Genomic DNA, 18,734 nt, shown 5'->3' with positions numbered 1-18,734 from the left:
TCTACTTTATAGGGTGAACCTGGTCCTAGAGGATTAGTTGGCCCTCCTGGCTCCCGTGGCAATCCTGTAAGTGAAAACCTTCACCTGTTTTTGTTTTTGTTTTTGTTTTTTTTGTTTGTGTGTGTGTGTGTGTGTGTGTGTGTGTGTGTGTATGTGGTAGAACAGTAAAAAGATTTATCTCTTATAGATCTAACTCTCTCTCTCTCTATCTCTCTATCCCTCTCTCTCTCTCTCTCTCTCTAATTTATCATTTATTTATATGTCATCTCTATATATCTTCTATTATCTGTCAGTCAGTCATTAATCACTGTCTGTCTAACTGTTAATATAATTTTCATGCTTATTGTGGTTATTTATATAAATTTCTGGATTTCAAATTTATTAAACTTAAAAAAAGTTGTCAGCTTTGAAATCTATAAAGTCAAGACAAGTAACTTGTTTGCTAAGTAATTAAGCAGTTTCTTTGACCACCAATTTATTATTTCACTTAAGGTTCTTCCTCAAGCAATGTAGTTTATATATATATATATATATATGTATATATGTATATATATGTATATATATGTATATATATGTATATATACATATAATATATATATACAATTATCTATATAAAATATATATTATATATGTGAAAGCTACAATAGTATTTGCCTCCTTTTAGGGTTCTCGGGGGGAAAATGGTCCAACTGGAGCTGTTGGTTTTGCTGGACCCCAGGTAAAATTTCCAAGTATTTCTAACTTACAAATTAACACCCTTTATAGTAGAGTAATAAGTTTAGGTACTACTCAAATATGTTTTGAGTTATATATTAACATTTTCATTTTTAAAATATTTTGTGTATTATTCAACATATTTCAATAGGTGGAATGAACGTTGATGCTTATAATATTTAAATTTATGTAGTTATTTTCTATGATGAAAATATGCTGGCACAGTTTAAGAAAGTTTCAAAGAAGGTATTGCAAGTTTTCCATACCATGCATACACTAATTCCACAGCAACATTCTATAAGACTAAATGTCATGTTAATAATAATTACTATGAAATAATTTGTTAATAAATTTTAAATATGGTTTCTTATTTGAACAATTGCATTTAGGGTCCCGATGGACAGCCTGGTGTCAAGGGTGAGCCTGGAGAGCCAGGGCAGAAGGGAGATGCTGGGTCTCCTGGACCCCAAGGACTTGCAGGATCACCTGGCCCTCATGTGAGATATAAAAAATCAAAAAGAATATTTTGATACCAGAGCACAGTATTTATGATGCACAGCTCATGCATTGGGCTTACTCTAGTGGTCTTTTGTTCTTCCATTTAGGGTCCTCATGGTGTTCCTGGACTGAAAGGTGGTCGAGGAACCCAGGGTCCACCTGTGAGTCTCTTTTATTTTTCTGGGAATTGTGCACAGCCAGTTGCAAATATCTAGTGTGCCCTACTCATATAAATGTTAGCTGTCATCTAATAATGTAATACAATGTTATTCTATGTGTCAACTGCATTATAGAGCAAAGTGTGCTTAGCTTAATTTGGAGATCTGGGGGGAAAGGATCTGGGAGAAAAATCCGTTTTGTTAATCTTGAAACCCAAGTGCTTTCTTTATATGGAGAATAAATATTATATATTGAAGTAAAAACACTTTATGTAGTTGATTATATAAAATACCTATGTGACTTTAGGTCTACTTTTATATTTTTAAAATAAGTAAAAGCCGTAAGAGGAAAACAATGTACCTCTACTGGCTAATACAGAATCTGTAGAATATTTGCCACACGAGCAGAATAGAAAACTTCACGGTCATAAATAAGCAATTGGATCCACAGACCCAGAACCTCCCAAGTGAAATGAAGGCTTCAGGAAAGTAGAGAAATAACCAATATGTCTGTTGTTCCCAGGGTGCTACAGGATTTCCTGGTTCTGCTGGAAGAGTTGGGCCTCCAGGCCCCGCTGTAAGTCAACTTAGATTTTCACCATTATACATGCATGTGCACCCACACAATGTGATATTTTAATTATTGTTTTGATTTAGTCTCTTATGATTTCTTCTCTTTGTTAAGTCTTCTAACAATCATAGCGTAGTTTAATCAAAACAAATTCAATGTTACAAATCAATTACCTTAGAGGAGATGATTTGTAAGTTCTTTCTAATCCAATGTCTGGCTGTTCTTCCATTTGAGTACTAAGTACTTTATTGTTATGTGCTGATAATAAATCTCAGTCAGAAAGCATCTCTAGACTCTCTGAAACTTCCTTTTCAGAAGCAAGGATGATAAGTATATCTGTATATCTGACTGTGCCTGCATGGGTTTATGGACCATGTGCATACAGTAGCTTGTGGAGGCCAGAAACTGTGTTAAATCCTCTGGTGTTTGTGTGAGAAGCAGGTGTGGCCACCATGTAGATGCTAAGTATCACATCCATACCATCTGCCACAGTCACAAGGGCTTCACGATCACATCAACCCCTAAACGTTTCCATAGTAACTCCTATCATAAGACCAGTTCAAACTGGTTCAAATGAAATAAATAACATTATAATCTATAGTGAGAACAGCCTTAAATAGGTTTCAAAATTAATTTCAGAACTTTTTAAAATAATGAATGGTCATCTGAAAAATGGAATGTAGGCCTCTCTCAGGGCATTAATCTACAGCTATACTTTGTTTCTTTTGCTTTACTTAAGTATGCTCAGTGGCCAATTATCTAAGAAGATAAGAAGCAATCCTGTACAGCACTGCTCTCTGCCCGAGGGCGAGCCTTCTCAGTCCATTCTTCTTACTTGGCTTCCACTTTGCCCTCCTCATTGCTTCTTTCTGTATGATACCAGGGAGCTCCAGGACCTGCAGGGCCCATAGGAGAACCTGGGAAGGAAGGACCACCCGGTCTTCGTGGGGACCCTGGCTCTCATGGGAGAGTGGGTGATAGAGGACCAGCTGGCCCACCTGGTAGCCCAGGAGACAAAGGGGACCCAGGGGAAGATGGACAACCTGTAAGTTTGGCATCTGTTTCACTCCAACTGAAATATTTATAAAACTTACCACAATATTATTCTGGAAATATTTCTAAATGCTTTCATCTCACTAAGTTTCAATTTTTAATTCTCTGATATAAAAGTACATGGTTTTCTAAGACTAAACCTTCTTGGTTGAATGTTTTCTTTGTGAAGACTAAATATTAACAATGTTTAGCAGTCCTTTAAATTTTCTTTTTGTTCTCTTAAATGGGAAAAAATAGATTTTATTTGAAATAGCTCTCTTTTTATTTTCACTACCTAGCAAGGTCTCCTCCAGGTGTTGAATAATATCGGAGGCTATGCTAACATTCAAAGTGTTCCCATTCATGCTTGGATAAAACAAGAAGTTTTTTGGTTGGTGGTTTTGTTTTTTCTATTTTTATTTCTCATACCTCCCAAATTCTATAAAGCCTTAGTTAACTATATAATTTCTTTAGGTATGAAATCATCCTTTATAGTAGTAACTATAGTCTATCACCATTAGGGTCCAGATGGCCCCCCTGGTCCTGCTGGTACCACTGGGCAAAGAGGAATTGTTGGAATGCCTGGACAACGTGGGGAGCGAGGAATGCCTGGCCTTCCTGGCCCAGCGGTAAGTAGCTGTATTAGTCAAGGCTCGTCTGAGATGTTATTTACTTTTTTTGTGGAAAGAATTGGATTCTTTTGCTTAATGTGTTTGTTCAGAGAGTCTTAAGCTGACATTACTTCTTAGCTTTTAAAAACCTTTTGGTCTTAAATATTAAGTGCTAACACACTTGACAAACATATCTGTTTAACTTTGGGTCAAGAGATGTAGATAAGTGTTTGGATTTTTGGTGACTCAGTATTTCTTCAAAGATAAAACTGATGCCTGGTGCTAGAGAAGTGGGATTACCTCCTGGTCATAGTATCTGTTAAAATAAACATCCTTAACAAAACAGCCCTACTTCACAGTACACAACCAAAGAGAAGACATAGCTGAGCTAAGGCCACTTCAGAAATCGTTGCTGGTGAACTACAATCCCCTGTTCCTTTTGGGTGCTTGGGGTTCTTATATTATTCTGAGTATGGAGGAAAGTTTCACTTTATTAAAACTTTAAAGGAACTAGATTTTTCCAGTTGACAATGCTTGAGGGAGAAATGATGTTTTCATGTGGAACATAGACCACTGGTACGAGAATCTAGCAGACTATTGGGTACAAATATGAAGTGAACAAATTAGGAGTTAAAGTTTGTCTTATTGATATCGGAATTGAGTCAAGAATCAGAAAGTAAAAGTTTTAAACACATTTTAAAAAATGAGCAGAAAAAGCAGGAGTGATAAAGGTATGTATATCTTTGATAACAGATAAGAGAAGCATAGCTATAGTTGACTACATATGATAAGGGTGTGTATATCTTTTAAGTGATACAGGAAGCAGAAGCATAGCAAGAATTGACTACATAGATTCAAACACAAAATGCATACTGAAGCAGGAGATGTGGGATGATTTTGGTCTCTTCGATATGTCTTGAGCAATGTGATAAGAAGTAGACATGTCTTTAAGCAATCATGGGTACTGTATGATATGGACAGTTATACTGAAGTACTACTGAATAAATGGGCCTGTAGAAATTGATATTCTTACATTTCTCTGCAGTGTTTTACCTACTTGTGTTTTAATTTCAGGGTACACCAGGAAAAGTAGGACCGACTGGTGCAACAGGAGATAAAGGTCCCCCTGGACCCGTAGGACCTCCAGGTTCCAATGGTCCTGTGGGGGAACCTGGACCAGAAGTGAGTACTATGGTCCTTAACAAAGACACCTTTATTTCAGACACATATGAGGGGTATAGTTCTTTCATTATCAAATTGATGTAGATATGTGGAAATGGATTGCACACATGAGTTTAAGAAAGATGTTTGTCACGCTGTTTGATGTACTCCTCTTCCCTAGAGATTTGGCTAAGTGATAGAGAAACCGAATTAGCTCCTTTCCACTGACTTTTAGAAAAGCTGAAGGGAGTGTTTTGGTTGACTTAGCTTTTGGCAAATTGTTTTGAAGGTGGAAGGATATAGCCATTCATCTTTTTCCTTGTTATTATTTCATTATGTAATGGAATATTTATCAAAATTGTCAAGTTTTATGGAGATAGGATTAATGAAACTATTATGGCTCATGAAAAAGGGAAAGTAGAGTGTGTTTCTCTTATCACTATAAAGTAACATTATATTTGTCATATTCCTTTCATCTTTTTTTTGAGGAAATAAGGCTCTAACAGGCATTTTGAGAAGCTAAAGAATAGAATATCCTCTGTTTAATAGCTTAATGAGTAAATTACCAAAACATCACATTTTTTCCTGAAAGTATTAGTCAATGATTTTAAAGCTAATTGTGTGTGTGTGTGTGTGTGTGTGTGTGTGTGTGTGTGTGTGTGTAAAATGATCAGGAAAGAATAGTATATACTTTGAAACATAATCTTATATAACATGAACACAGTCATATAGTTTCAAAGTCTGAAAAACTATTATTTGGATAAACAAAGTGAGAATTCAGGTCAAATGCAAGAAAGCAGCTCAGGGATTGTGATTGATTTCCATGCATCTGGGGAGTTTTTCTTTAATGAGAGCTAGCAATGAGCAATAGGAGTAAATAATAATATGGTAACTTTACAATCGTTGACAATAAAAAGAGAGGGGAGCCACTTCTCTCCTGCCAAGGTCCTGGTGAGTGTTGACTGCCATTTTATGGTTTTAAAAAGAGGAAACATGTTGGTCAGTTTCCTGTCGACTAGGCTGAAAGTTTAAAAACCTCCTTAGGAAGCTGTGTCTAACACTATTCTTTTTAGGGTCCGGCTGGTAATGATGGTACCCCAGGACGGGATGGTGCTGTTGGAGAACGGGTAAGTGCAATGTTGATTAGATAGAATTTTAAAACCATGTAAGAATGAAATCATCATGATTCTAGCATAATAATAATTTTAATGAAAATACTTTCTATCCCTAGCCCCAGTGAAACTCTGATTTTTCTGATGGCAAACTTTTTACTAAGGTCATAAGCTTGGATAATCTTGTAAATGAAATAATATCTGAATGCATGACAAAGTATGATACATGTCTTCAAAAGCAAGAAACCAACTTGCTTTTTCATATTTGGTGTAACATAGAGGCCTTGGATGAAGATGGTAAATGTATATTCTAAATTTCTGTATCACTCACTCAGCTAAGTGACATCTACGCTTTTCTCTTCATTCTCTAAAGAAAGTAACTTACAAGAATATAAGCAATGACACGCTCTAAGCTGTAGAGGTGGTATGTGTTTTTAAGTTAGTCCTGCATTGAGCTGATGATTTTACAAGGTATAACAGCAGCTGAGTTTCTTTTGGTGGTTACACAGCTGTTATTTAGGGAACAGATCTGGCCAGTAAAGGTAAACCAGACATTGAAAGTATTCATATGCTTAAATTTTTCTTCAGGGTAAGCACACAAGAATGCTATCATGTAATTAATAGGAAGATGGAAAAATGTGGAGAAATCCTGGGCTAAGACTCTCCTTATCTAACACAGTCATTAGAAATTGTCTGACATCTGGAACCTTTGCCTTTGTTAGTGTACTGACCTAATGTGGAAAATATTCAAAGGTCTTGATATTCACTCCCAGAAATATTATTGCTGTTCCATGAACTCCTATGTGGACTTTAAATTGCTGTTTCAACTTAGTCACATGGGATAGTCCGAGTGAAGTTAGGGGGAGCTATTTCTCCCCTAATTCTTTCAAGTGAGATATGCAATCTGAATACAACTTTGTTTGCCCCCAATTCATTGCCCTTTGAGGGTATTATACCGTAAGATGCTTGCAGTTAGCATGGCAGCTGCCCTTCTTGCATAGCATAGGGGAAGAGCTCTTTTAAAAAATGCTCAGAATGATTTTTCTGAGCGATTGTGCGTGGATCTGAAAAATGGATGAAGTGGTTTCCACTGTGAAATTGCATTGTGTGCTACAAATGTGGACACTCCTTGAAGTCTGGTAGTCTAGGAAATCAGACTAGCAAATCTTCAGTTCTAGAGACAAACACTACTGTCCTCTAGTACTCTGGACTTAGGGAACAGCAGGAATCAAGAGTGGACAAGATCTAAAGCCAAGGTAGAACAGTCCTATGCCTGAGAATTTAATTTACTGACTAGTGAATAAAAGTAAATAATTAAATGAATAATAATAAACATGTTTGAAAAGATATATTTTCATATTGTAAATAATATGAGCAATATTGAACACTGTTGCTCTTATAGAATAATTATTTAAAGAATAATATATTTTTTGTCAGGGTGACCGTGGAGACCCCGGGCCTGCTGGTCTACCAGGTTCTCAGGGTGCCCCTGGGACCCCTGGCCCTGTCGGTGCACCAGGAGATGCAGGACAAAGAGGAGAGCCAGTAAGAATGTCAACTTCATATTGACAGTTATATGACATTGATATACTGTCCTGTAACTATGTGTCTATGCATCCAATCTTAATTATGTTGGTAGCTGAGGACTCTAAATAATGATAAACAGACAATTATGAATTAAAATATATATTTAGTTTTAAAGCTAATTTGCATTTGAATATGGATTTAATCCTGATATAGTTACTTTAATTATTTAAATAAGTTGTGATTTATAGGAACTGTAATACATTTGAATAACATTAAGCAACCAATGTCATTTACTAGAAAATTAAGGTAAACTTTATTTGACCAAGCTAGTATTTGAAGTTCACTGTGATGTGTTACTAGAGTGAGGGTATTCTTGCCTGATGTAAAAACATTTGACAGACACCAATGTGTACATTATATTTATATCTATGCTTATATTGAGATGTTACTCTTAGATTTATATTCATGTGTATATTTATGCTTGAAGATCCTAAGTTTTATGAAAAATTTTCTAGGGTTCCCGAGGCCCTGTAGGACCACCTGGTCGAGCTGGAAAGCGTGGTTTACCTGTAAGTGCTATGTTTTCTGAACAAATATTTTTTTCTGTGTAAAATATATACCCAAAGGGAAAATACAGCTTAAGATTCATAAATAGAAGGGGAGAAAGGCTCTTGGAAAATTACGGATCCCTAGGAGCCAGAGACTCTCTTAGGTGGTGGTAGCAATATAGTATGATAGTTCGGTACCAAATATTTCAAAAAGCTGAAAGACAGATTTGAAGGATTTTAGTACAACAAAATAATGTGGGTGACAGTACACATTATCAAAAATCACAAGGGAGTTGGTCTTGAACCTGGTATGGGGAAAACAGAGGTCCTTGGAGAGCAACAGCAGCTTTCTTGCTTCAGATGAGCAGGAGCTAGGGGCCAGAGGGGATGGCTTTCCCAATCCTTTTCCAGTCAGTGGCTTTGAATTGGGTGGCTATTGGTTATCCTGAGATACAAATACACCGATTTAGCCCTACTTTGTTGCTCAATGCAATCTTGGCAGTCCTAACTCATCAGTTTATTTGCATATGTAAATTTAGTATTCCTAGAGAAAGCACGGAAGGTAAAACTTATTTTAAAATTTAATTTTAGAGAAACTATTTAAAAATAAAATAAATAAACCATAAAGCGTAAAACTGCAATAAATTCTAGTCTTAATTAATGTTCATGATTGACTATTTCTAGGGACCACAAGGACCTCGAGGTGATAAGGGTGACAATGGAGACAGAGGTGACAGAGGTCAGAAAGGCCACAGAGGCTTCACTGGCTTGCAGGGTCTTCCTGGCCCTCCTGTAAGTTATTTTTTAAATGCTGTCTTTTCCTGCATATGAGAATATATTAATACATTGAAAGAAACATCTATGGAATAGATGTTTAAATTATCTTTATGTTTAAATTAATAGATTTTAAATTTAAAATTATCTTGATGGATAATTATATAGTTACCTAATATAAATACCCATCTATAGGCTAAAACATTGTGGGGAAGAAATGATGCATAACGCTACATGCCCCTTTACCTACATAGCTGTCTTTGGTATCAGTCAGATGTTAAAGAAATCAATGGCTTTGTTTGTAGTGCTAATATTAGAAACAGCATACCTTTAATGATACAATACAGCATAATAGAGATCTAGGTGTTTTGGCAACACTTTCATTATTCTTTCTCTGTAGGGTCCAAATGGTGAACAAGGAAGTGCTGGCATTCCTGGTCCTTTTGGCCCAAGAGTAAGTAACAGAAACTATTAAGCTTCAGGTATACTATTTCTTGAGTACAATACTTCTGGTAATTAAAATTTATTCTTTCATGTTCTCTGAGGTGGGCGGAAAATTTATGGGACAAATTTAGCAAGTAATGTAAACTAGAAATATCCTGAAATATGGCATATTTTGTGTTGTAAAATCTATTACCTAGGTTTTACATATGCTTGTGTACAATTTCATATTTGTGGTTAAATTTCCACTAAACATAAATTCTTAGAGATGATTGGTACTGCTTATGAAGTAGAATCGAATTTTGAAGATAGACATTTTTTTCTTTAATTGTGATAAATCCCTAGAAGCTTAGACAAAGATAATTTGGAAGCAAATCATAGTAGAGAACCAATACTTGAGGCTTTTAGAAATTCTAGAATCATATAAGTGCTGTTTCTTATAAATCATTGTTGTCCTAAGACTGTTCACACAGATATTTATGGAATAAAAAAATAGAAAGATTAATTAGCAAAAAAAATCTGCTATATTTAAGTACAGTGTAAATATACATAAAGTGAGAATAGTACTAAGGAAATTGCTAGGGTTTGATGTGGCTCTGTGGTATAAGTACTGGTTTCAACCATAGCACACACTCAACTTACATCATTTCCTTCTAAATCAATTGAATTTTCAACCAAGTTTATTAACTGTTTGATGAAACAGTTGCTACCAATAAAAGTTGGTGATTAACCGCTTTACATTTTAAACTTATTTTGGTCCTTTACTCAGAATTAGTGATGGACAGTTCACACACAGTAAAATTGTAAATATAACGAAATGCTGAAAGGCTACTTATTAGTTATTAAGACTAGAATCTGAGCAGTCAGGGCAATTACTCCATCTCTATAATGGTTCTTTTATTAGAAAGACATTGTGCAGTAGTTCTAAAATACATTTCTGTATTCTGACAGGGTCCTCCAGGACCAGTAGGTCCTTCAGGAAAAGAAGGAAACCCTGGGCTACTTGGACCAATTGGACCTCCTGGTGTGCGGGGAAGTGTAGGAGAAGCAGGACCAGAGGTAAGGTCAAAAGAGTTTGCATGGAAGATACTGTTGCCAAAATTTAGTCTGTCCAATAGTATATGAGGAACCTTACCAACAAGAGTTCCAAGAGACTCTTAAATAAACCTAGAAGTCACAGCAAGGTTAATTACTTAAGTAATTATTTCTTGTCTTTTAATGCTTGGTATTTGGAGCATATAAAATGAGAATTCATCAATTACAATGGGACATAAAATATATTTTAAAAACTGTATCACAGTAATAAGACAGAGAAGGGAAAATGAAGCTACCCGGGAGAAAAGCTTTGCAGAGTTGAAATTAATTTGATATTCAACAAACTGTAATAACATAAGTTACAATGTTTACTCTCATTCCTAGGGTAAATATTAAGAAAATTAAAAAAAGAGAGCTCGAGATACCAAGTCTTTGAATTGATATTATACCAAGGTTAAATATCAAGCAATGATTGCATTCTTATCAAAGTTAGATAAAATTGCATTGTCTGAAATTATAATTGTCTCAGTTTGCTTTCATGTTGCTGTTAAAAACTCTGACAAAATCAAGTTAAAAGGGTTTCTTTCCGTCATAGGTCATGATAGTGCCCCATATGGGGGGAATGCCAAGGCAGCAGGCGTTGGAAACAAAATAAAGTTATATGAATTTGAAAATTGTCTTCCCTGAAAATGACATTTAAGATTCCATCTTTCAGGTTTCAATTTTAGATCTAATGGCATTTAGTATAAGATAATCCCAAACACTAAACCACGTTAGTTACTGTCTTCAGACATTCAGCATCTCGCTACGCATGTACCTGCTCTGTACATTTAAAGCGCGTCTGATTGGGCTTTGATCTTATTTATCTGACCCCACCGTCTTAGTCTTTATTTTCCCAATGGCAGTGCCATTGATTCAAATATTTATTATCTATTATGTGGCTGTATAAGCTCATTCTTCTTCTAGTCAGGAAAGTTTCACAGACTTCCATTTGACTTGTGTGGCTTGATTTGCTCTCTTATGGCTCAGTGGTCTTACAGAGATGGGACTCTTCCTCTCATATTAGTGTAGGGTGTGTGAAATTGTGATGATCCCCTAGGAAGTCAATTATCTATCTCTTCATATATCTATCATGTGTCTCTCTCCCTATCTTCAGAAAGCACTGGCACAGGGGTTAAAATATCTTCCCTGAAGCCTCGTTAAGCGGCAGAGCAAGTAATAACACATCAGCCTCTGACACCAAGGGTTGTACTCTTTACCTGAGGTGTGTCTCTTTAGTAGTTACTTGGCTCTTTCAAGACTCTTAAGATCTTCCTCTGAAAATGCAGAAGAATTAATGGAGAACACTCAGCTTGTAATATTTGTCATTTGCGGGGGGGTTATCTAAGTGGTCACATTCTATCAGATCACCCCTGAAAACAGAAGAACAGGAGACACTTTTAAGGGTATAAAAAGGATAATGGAAACCTTTTTTATACATGCAAAAAAGCTTCCTGTGTTTTTTTCCTTGATTTGAACAAACCAAAACGTTCTCTAATGAGGGTCTTGTAGTTATTATCCTGTATTTACATGCAGACATATAGAACCAGCTCTCAGAGGCTGGCATCCTTTTTCTGCCTTCTGCCCACAGCTCTGTTAAAGAATTCCAGTAATATTTTGCTCAAAATTGTTTTGAAAAGAATGTAACTCTGAAAGTTCTTCACATGAAATACATCATATCTTCAAAGACAACATCAAAGTGAAAAGTTTGGCTTTAAACTTTGTTTATCTCAGAGCCTGACTGGTGGATACTTTTCTTGAAAAGCAGTTCCAAATCACTCCTCATTTTGCAATGTTATCTCTTGACAGGCTAGCCCTGCCTGTCTAAGAAGCATGAATCACACTTCTTCAGTATTAACTTATTACTGTGCCAAGTTGTAACTGTTCCTACCTAGCATAGTAGCAATTTAGTGAAAGAAAACAAAATGCTATTAAATGTCTTCCCAACTTCTCCTTAATTAGGGCCCTCCTGGTGAACCTGGCCCTCCTGGCCCTCCAGGTCCCCCTGGTCATCTTACTGCTGCTCTTGGTGATATCATGGGACACTATGATGAGAACATGCCAGATCCACTTCCAGAATTTACAGAAGACCAGGCAGCTCCAGATGACACAAACAAAACTGACCCTGGAGTCCATGCTACTCTGAAGTCTCTCAGTAGTCAAATTGAAACCATGCGGAGTCCTGATGGTTCCAAGAAGCACCCAGCCCGCACTTGTGATGATTTAAAGCTTTGCCATCCTACAAAGCAGAGTGGTGAGTAGACAGGGGCCATTTGAGTAAAACATGCTGTTTGCATTGAATTATTCTCAACTGCTTCCCAAAACGTATTCTTAACTTTATAATTAATGATAGACACAAAGGTATATTGTTGAGCATGCTCTAGAATTCAGAGTTTTGTGGTTGAGACAATTATATGAAAAGATGATAGATAACATATATAAATAAATAATAAAGGTGATATCATATGAAAATTGAGGACATGGTATATATATGCATATATATATACAAGTAATATTGCTCATGCATAATTAAAGATATATTCTTACCTATATCATCATTCACAGTTTTAATTAGGTAAATCATTGAGGGGTCATTAAAAAACATGTTTTCCTAATTGACTTTCATATGGAATCAATTTATTGCACTTTAATGATCTGCAAATCAATCTTTTGCCATCCTGCCTGGCAAGGTCATGGGTAGTGAGCTTTTATGGCGGTTGGAATGAAATAGTGTTTCTACCTTAGTTGTGTGACAGTGTTCTTAGTTTGCCTCCTTCAATAATTTTAAATCAGTTAATTAGTCCCAGAGAAGAGGGATCTAAGATTTGAAGGAGTTGGGAAATATCAGGGTTTCAGTTAACTTCGAACTTTGACATCGACAGAGACAAAAGTGTTCTATGTAAGGAATATACACTTTTTGTGCTATTTAATTTGTGTCTTGCCATTTCCCTTCCGTTTTATATAAAATTTTATTTTTTGCAGTTTATGTGTAATAGTACAAGTGTGTATATAAACCTATATAAATAAATGTAAATGGATTTGTCTATGTAATTATAGATCAAGCATAAAAAGCACTATCCTGGTTTAAAAATCACTTGGATGTTTTGAGTCTTTAGTTCATGGTTTGGAAAAGTGCTTTTGAACAGCAGTTAGCATGAGGAAGGCCCCCAGTGCTCAATAGCTACCTTTCCCCCTATGTATATATGTGAGTGTCTACATGCATGTTTACTTGTATGTCACATGTGTGGAGCTGCATGTGAACATATGTGGAGAAGGCTAACACGAGGTATCTTAATTACTATACATCTTATATTAGCATATAAGATGAGGTTTTTGCTGAGTCCACAGCTCCCCTTTTTAGTTAAGTCTAGCTAGTCAGCTCACTCCAGGGATCTCTTGCTTCCGTCTTTCCACCTGCTGGGATTGCAAGTGGGCGATGATAACCCTCTAGCCTTTGTGTAGATTTTGGGAATGGAAACTCAAGTCCTCATGTTCACATGCAAACACGTCACTTGCTGAACCTTCTTCCCAGTCCCTAAGTAATTATATTTTGAATAAAGGACCATGACTCTGCTGATTAATGTAGAGAATCACAATCATGTTTGAGATAATCTTCACTTAGCACATATTTCTATCTTGGAAAATAGGTGAATATTGGATTGATCCTAACCAGGGATCAGCTGAAGACGCAATCAAAGTTTACTGCAATCTGGAGACAGGAGAGACATGCATTTCCGCAAACCCAGCCAGTGTTCCACGGAAAACGTGGTGGGCCAGCAAATCCCCTGACAATAAGCCCGTGTGGTATGGTCTCGACATGAATAGAGGATCTCAGGTGATTTAAAATATTTACCCAGATTATATTTTTACTTTTTATTACTTATTATATTTTCATATTTACTAAAATGATGCTATTATTGTTTGACTGGATTTGATATATTATGTTTACTTTTAAGTGATATGTTCTCATTAGAGATTATTGCAAACATTACCTAAACATGTTTTGCCATGAGGTAACTTATACAAACTTATAATTAATTTTACTTTTTAGGAGAATTAAATAAATACTTTTTAATATTAGTTCCCTTAATACATGTTGCTGACTATGGACGACATTGAAAGGGGACTTGTCTCAACTCCAGGAGACCTAGGCCACAATTAGAATTTATAAAATTACTAAATCCTTTAAAACCTTTTTGCTACTTTAATCTAACGGTGATAAAGCTGACCTCCCCATCACTACTAATGTTAGTTATTAGTGTAGTGTCTGAAAAGATAAATATACATATTAGGTACATTTTTAAAATACTGTAATTTCTTAAAACCTGTGAAGTATTTGAATCATTATTTTAATTAGGTGAAATATGTGATACCTTTCTGAGTTCCTGTATACTTAATATTCCTATTAAGGTCTAGCTGGTTCAGAGTTTCTTCAGATCTTGGTTGTCCTATTGCAATATCAATATTTCATCTCAGCTTACCCCTCTGCCCCCAACCCTGCCCCAGTTAACATACTATGCAAGTGTTATAATTTTGTATATGATAAGTTACAATCTACTATAATTTGATAAAAGTTTAATTTAACATATGTGAATAGCTGAATTTAAGTATAAATGGCTGAAATGTAATATAAACAAAATAATATGTCAGACTCCAAAATGAGACCATTGAAAACAGAACTCAAAGCTGAAGAAGAATAGGAAAGAGTTAGTTGGAAATGAGTTTTGATAACTTGTCTTATAGAAAATAGTATTTCTGATATGTTTGTAATTATTCAGTAAAATAGATTTATACCTATACTTAATTCATATTTTTATTCTAATTAATGATAAAGTTGAGTTGTATTTATTAAATACAATTAAAATATAATTAAAGCAGATTTTAAAATATTTAACTTTTCTCTAGGAAATTAAAATCACTCAGCTTTTCACCTCTTCTCTGAGGTCATAAAGACATGGATTCTTATTACTGTAGATAGATATTTGAAAATATTTTTATATATAAAATAACTTATTTTATATACATCAAGAAATAATCTTCAAAAGTGATTTATCTATAGTCTGTTAATCATCTATCAGTTTATCTGGCACCAACCTGGCATCTCTTTGGGTAGCATTATGAACCCCTTTAGTGTGTCATATTATATAGATTTTTTTCATTTCTCTAGTTCACATATGGAGATTACAAGTCCCCTAACACAGCTATTACTCAGATGACCTTTCTGCGCCTTTTATCAAAAGAAGCCTCCCAGAACCTTACTTATATATGTAAGAACACTGTTGGTTATATGGATGATCAAACTAAAAACCTCAAGAAAGCTGTGGTTCTTAAAGGGTCAAATGACTTAGAAATAAAAGGAGAAGGAAACATCAGATTCAGATACACCGTTCTTCAAGATACCTGTTCAGTAAGTGCCTTTTAGACTATGCTTTTCTATTGCTTCCTCTCTTTTTTCAGCAAGGCAGGATTCTGACCCACTTTTAATCATAAGCTTTTTAGAAGTCTACAATAGAGAGTCACTGATTTGTATTTCTCCTTTCTGCCACACACAGTGGTTCATAATTACCAGAGCTGTATATAATACTGCTTTTTGGTTTTTTTTTTTGTTTTGTTTGTTTTTGTTTTTTAACTTCTTTTTTTTTTTCATCTTTATTAACTTGGGTATTTCTTATTTACATTTTGATTGTTATTCCCTTTCCCGGTTTCCAGGCCAACATCCCCCTAGTCCCTCCCCCTCTCCTTCTATATGGGTGTTCCCCTCCCCATCCTCTCCCCATTACTGCCCTCCCCCCAACAATCTTTCACTGGGGGTTCAGTCTGGGCAGGACCAAGGGCTTCCCCTTCCACTGGTGCTCTTACTAGGCTATTCATTGTTACCTATGAGGTTTGAAAGGTTACTTGTGCACATACGTAGGGTGGGGTGTTCCTGAATAAACTTCTTGGATGGATATATTTATACACACACACACACACACACACACACACACACACACACACACACACACACGCACACATAATCCTTTGTCCTTTTGAATTTCAGAAGCGAAATGGAAATGTAGGCAAGACTGTCTTTGAATACAGAACACAGAATGTGGCCCGCTTGCCCATCATAGATATCGGTCCTGTGGATATTGGCAATGCAGACCAGGAATTTGGCTTTGAAATTGGGCCAGTTTGTTTCATGTAACAGAAGTCCAGAAGTATCGAGACTACCATCAATGACCAACACAAGAACTGTGACTGTTTGAAGTTCATCCTGAGACTCTTGAAGTAATGGCTGGTCCTGCATCAGCTTTGTACATATGATCTGAAGTGCCTGACCACCTTATCCTTCAGAATATTTATTTTACTTACAATTCTCAAGTTTAATTGACTTAATTTTTTTCAATATGGCAGTTTAGATTAAAACAACGACAATGACCACCTTTACAAAAAGTAAACTGATTAAAAAATACATATGTTTTCATCAATTTATTTCACTATAATGAATACGTTGCTTAGGTATTTATGAGGAAATTCTTCTTAGCAGGTAGCTTACATGATGGCACATGTTGAGTGTGCTTGGCTGCAGTATGAAAAGTAGAGAGTTATGCCCCTTTTATCCTCTTATCGCCAAATCATCAGTGATAAATGAACACCTCTATACGAGTCTTAATATTATACTACCATTATAGAAAAAATTTAAGTTTAATATAATATATCACTTTTCCACTGTCTTAAATGATATATTTAAATAACATAGTCATTGATTTTAGGAGGAAAAAGAATCCATGAAATTGCTTCAGCTTTACAATTTATTTTGTAAAGACTGGTAGACTTTGAGTTTTTTCCTTGTTCAAATTTAAGAGTAACATTTTCCTTTTTGTTGTAATCTTTCAATACGGATAAAGGTTATATTTGTGGTTTCTTATGTAAGAAGATACTGGGTAAAAACCCCAGTTGCCCACACAGTTTTCTAATACACATACACAGTAATGAATGCTGAGACTCTCCCACAGGCACGTCTCATTTCCTGAAGCTATCACAAAGAAAAGATCGAGAAGCCCAGAGTTTTGATGATCACTCAAATAAAATTAGAACATTCATAAGAAAATATGACCCAACAGTTTTTAGCATGAGCTACCTCATCTCTACAAGTTGGGATGGATTTCCTGTTTTTGTTTATTCTTTTTAGGTGTTGAAAGGTACTATGCTTCTGTTGATATTCCAAGACTGGAGATAGGCAGGGCTAAAATTATTACTTTTAATGATGGTGCTATAATTCTTTCTATAACATTCTTTAGAAATAAAGAATCCATGCCATTTGTGAACACAGAACTGTTAAACATCCTATTTCTGAGAGACAGATCATGATTTCAGGGTCTTTAACTGTTCCTCTCATATTGTATTTAGAATATTGTTTAATACTTGCATGTGTCTTAACCCAAAACACATAGGTTCCCTTGTATATCAAGACTTTTTTTCTTAATTGCAGTTGTTTGCTCCACTGGTGTTTCTTACTGAGAAATAAATAACCCAGGCCATCCCAAAGGACAAGCCACACACACACAACTTTGGTCATGTATCTCTGCAAAGCATCGAATTAAATGCACGCTTCTGTCATGTCAGTCATTCTCAGTTTCTTGAATTCTTTGAACATATTAGATCCTTTTAGATTCTAATAGTGAAAACTAAGATCCCCTTGTAGTTTTTGTTCACAATTTAGTAGAAGATGCAACAAATATCTACCATTGTGTTTGCACTGGCTTAGAAAAGAAACCTACCTGTGACATTTCCTGCCAAAGCATGATGACATCAATGAAGACAGTCTATGCCTTAGAAAACTCAGGCTAGTGATTGGTAAAGAGTAAAGGAAATGGAAAAATCCATGGTTGAATAGACTAATAAGAAACCATGCCTCAGTGTGTATCAAGTATAAAATTAGCCCGAACAATATCAGAATTCTATTTTCAATGTCTGTTTCACTGCTTCATTATTTTTTTTCTAATTTGGGCTACTTACCTTGAATTTGACTCTATAACTATGGATATTTGTACATTTTCTTGGATTTTCTTTATGCCCAACTTGTGTAGTTTGTACAGATTTATAAAGGTAGTCCAGAAACCAGTCTATTTCCATTAAATGAAAATACTAATAGTTTCTACTCACAGGAATACTAGCTCTGACCTAAAGGTCAAGGATGCTTCTAAGACCCCTGAAATTAAAGCAAAGCTTTGCCCTTTGTTCCAGCTACACAGCTCTATACTGGTATGTTTCTTTACCTGTATGACCTAGAGGTAGCTCAGATGCTAGATGATCAAAAGCAAATTAATCTACATCTAGGAGGACAATGATATCAATTTATTAAAAATAGTAAGAAATACTCTCATAAATTAGCTTAAATGCAGGAAAAAGAAGCAAAGAGGGCAAAGAAAACAAGCACAATGCTGAGACACGATGAGTTCATTATGAAATCTGATAAATCCTGGCTGTGTTTATTGCGATTTGTTCTAATTTTCAAAATATTTAATTTT

The 18,734-nt window shown here is 35.4% G+C and overlaps 1 protein-coding gene across 2 annotated transcripts in view; it reads left to right on the top strand.

Moving 5' to 3' along the window:
- Positions 1-17,828, top strand: part of Col5a2 (collagen type V alpha 2 chain) — a 155,165-nt gene extending 137,337 nt beyond the window's left edge. The window contains exons 36-53 of one of the 2 annotated variants that reach the window (XM_087567889.1): positions 13-66; positions 665-718; positions 1,104-1,211; positions 1,320-1,373; positions 1,894-1,947; positions 2,825-2,986; positions 3,495-3,602; positions 4,659-4,766; positions 5,819-5,872; positions 7,295-7,402; positions 7,900-7,953; positions 8,617-8,724; positions 9,107-9,160; positions 10,099-10,206; positions 12,184-12,475; positions 13,869-14,056; positions 15,389-15,628; positions 16,262-17,828. In XM_087567889.1, the coding sequence (XP_087424015.1) occupies positions 13-66; positions 665-718; positions 1,104-1,211; positions 1,320-1,373; positions 1,894-1,947; positions 2,825-2,986; positions 3,495-3,602; positions 4,659-4,766; positions 5,819-5,872; positions 7,295-7,402; positions 7,900-7,953; positions 8,617-8,724; positions 9,107-9,160; positions 10,099-10,206; positions 12,184-12,475; positions 13,869-14,056; positions 15,389-15,628; positions 16,262-16,408 (2,055 nt within the window). In that variant the 3' untranslated portion in view covers positions 16,409-17,828. 2 annotated transcript variants of the gene reach the window in all.
- Positions 17,829-18,734: the final 906 nt, after the last annotated feature.

Source organism: Rattus norvegicus, chromosome 9, assembly GCF_021556685.1.
Source record: "Rattus norvegicus strain SHRSP/BbbUtx chromosome 9, alternate assembly SHRSP_T2T, whole genome shotgun sequence".
Classification (NCBI taxonomy): domain Eukaryota; kingdom Metazoa; phylum Chordata; class Mammalia; order Rodentia; family Muridae; genus Rattus; species Rattus norvegicus.
Note: the sequence above shows the minus strand (reverse complement) of the source record. Positions and strands in the feature narration are given on the sequence as shown.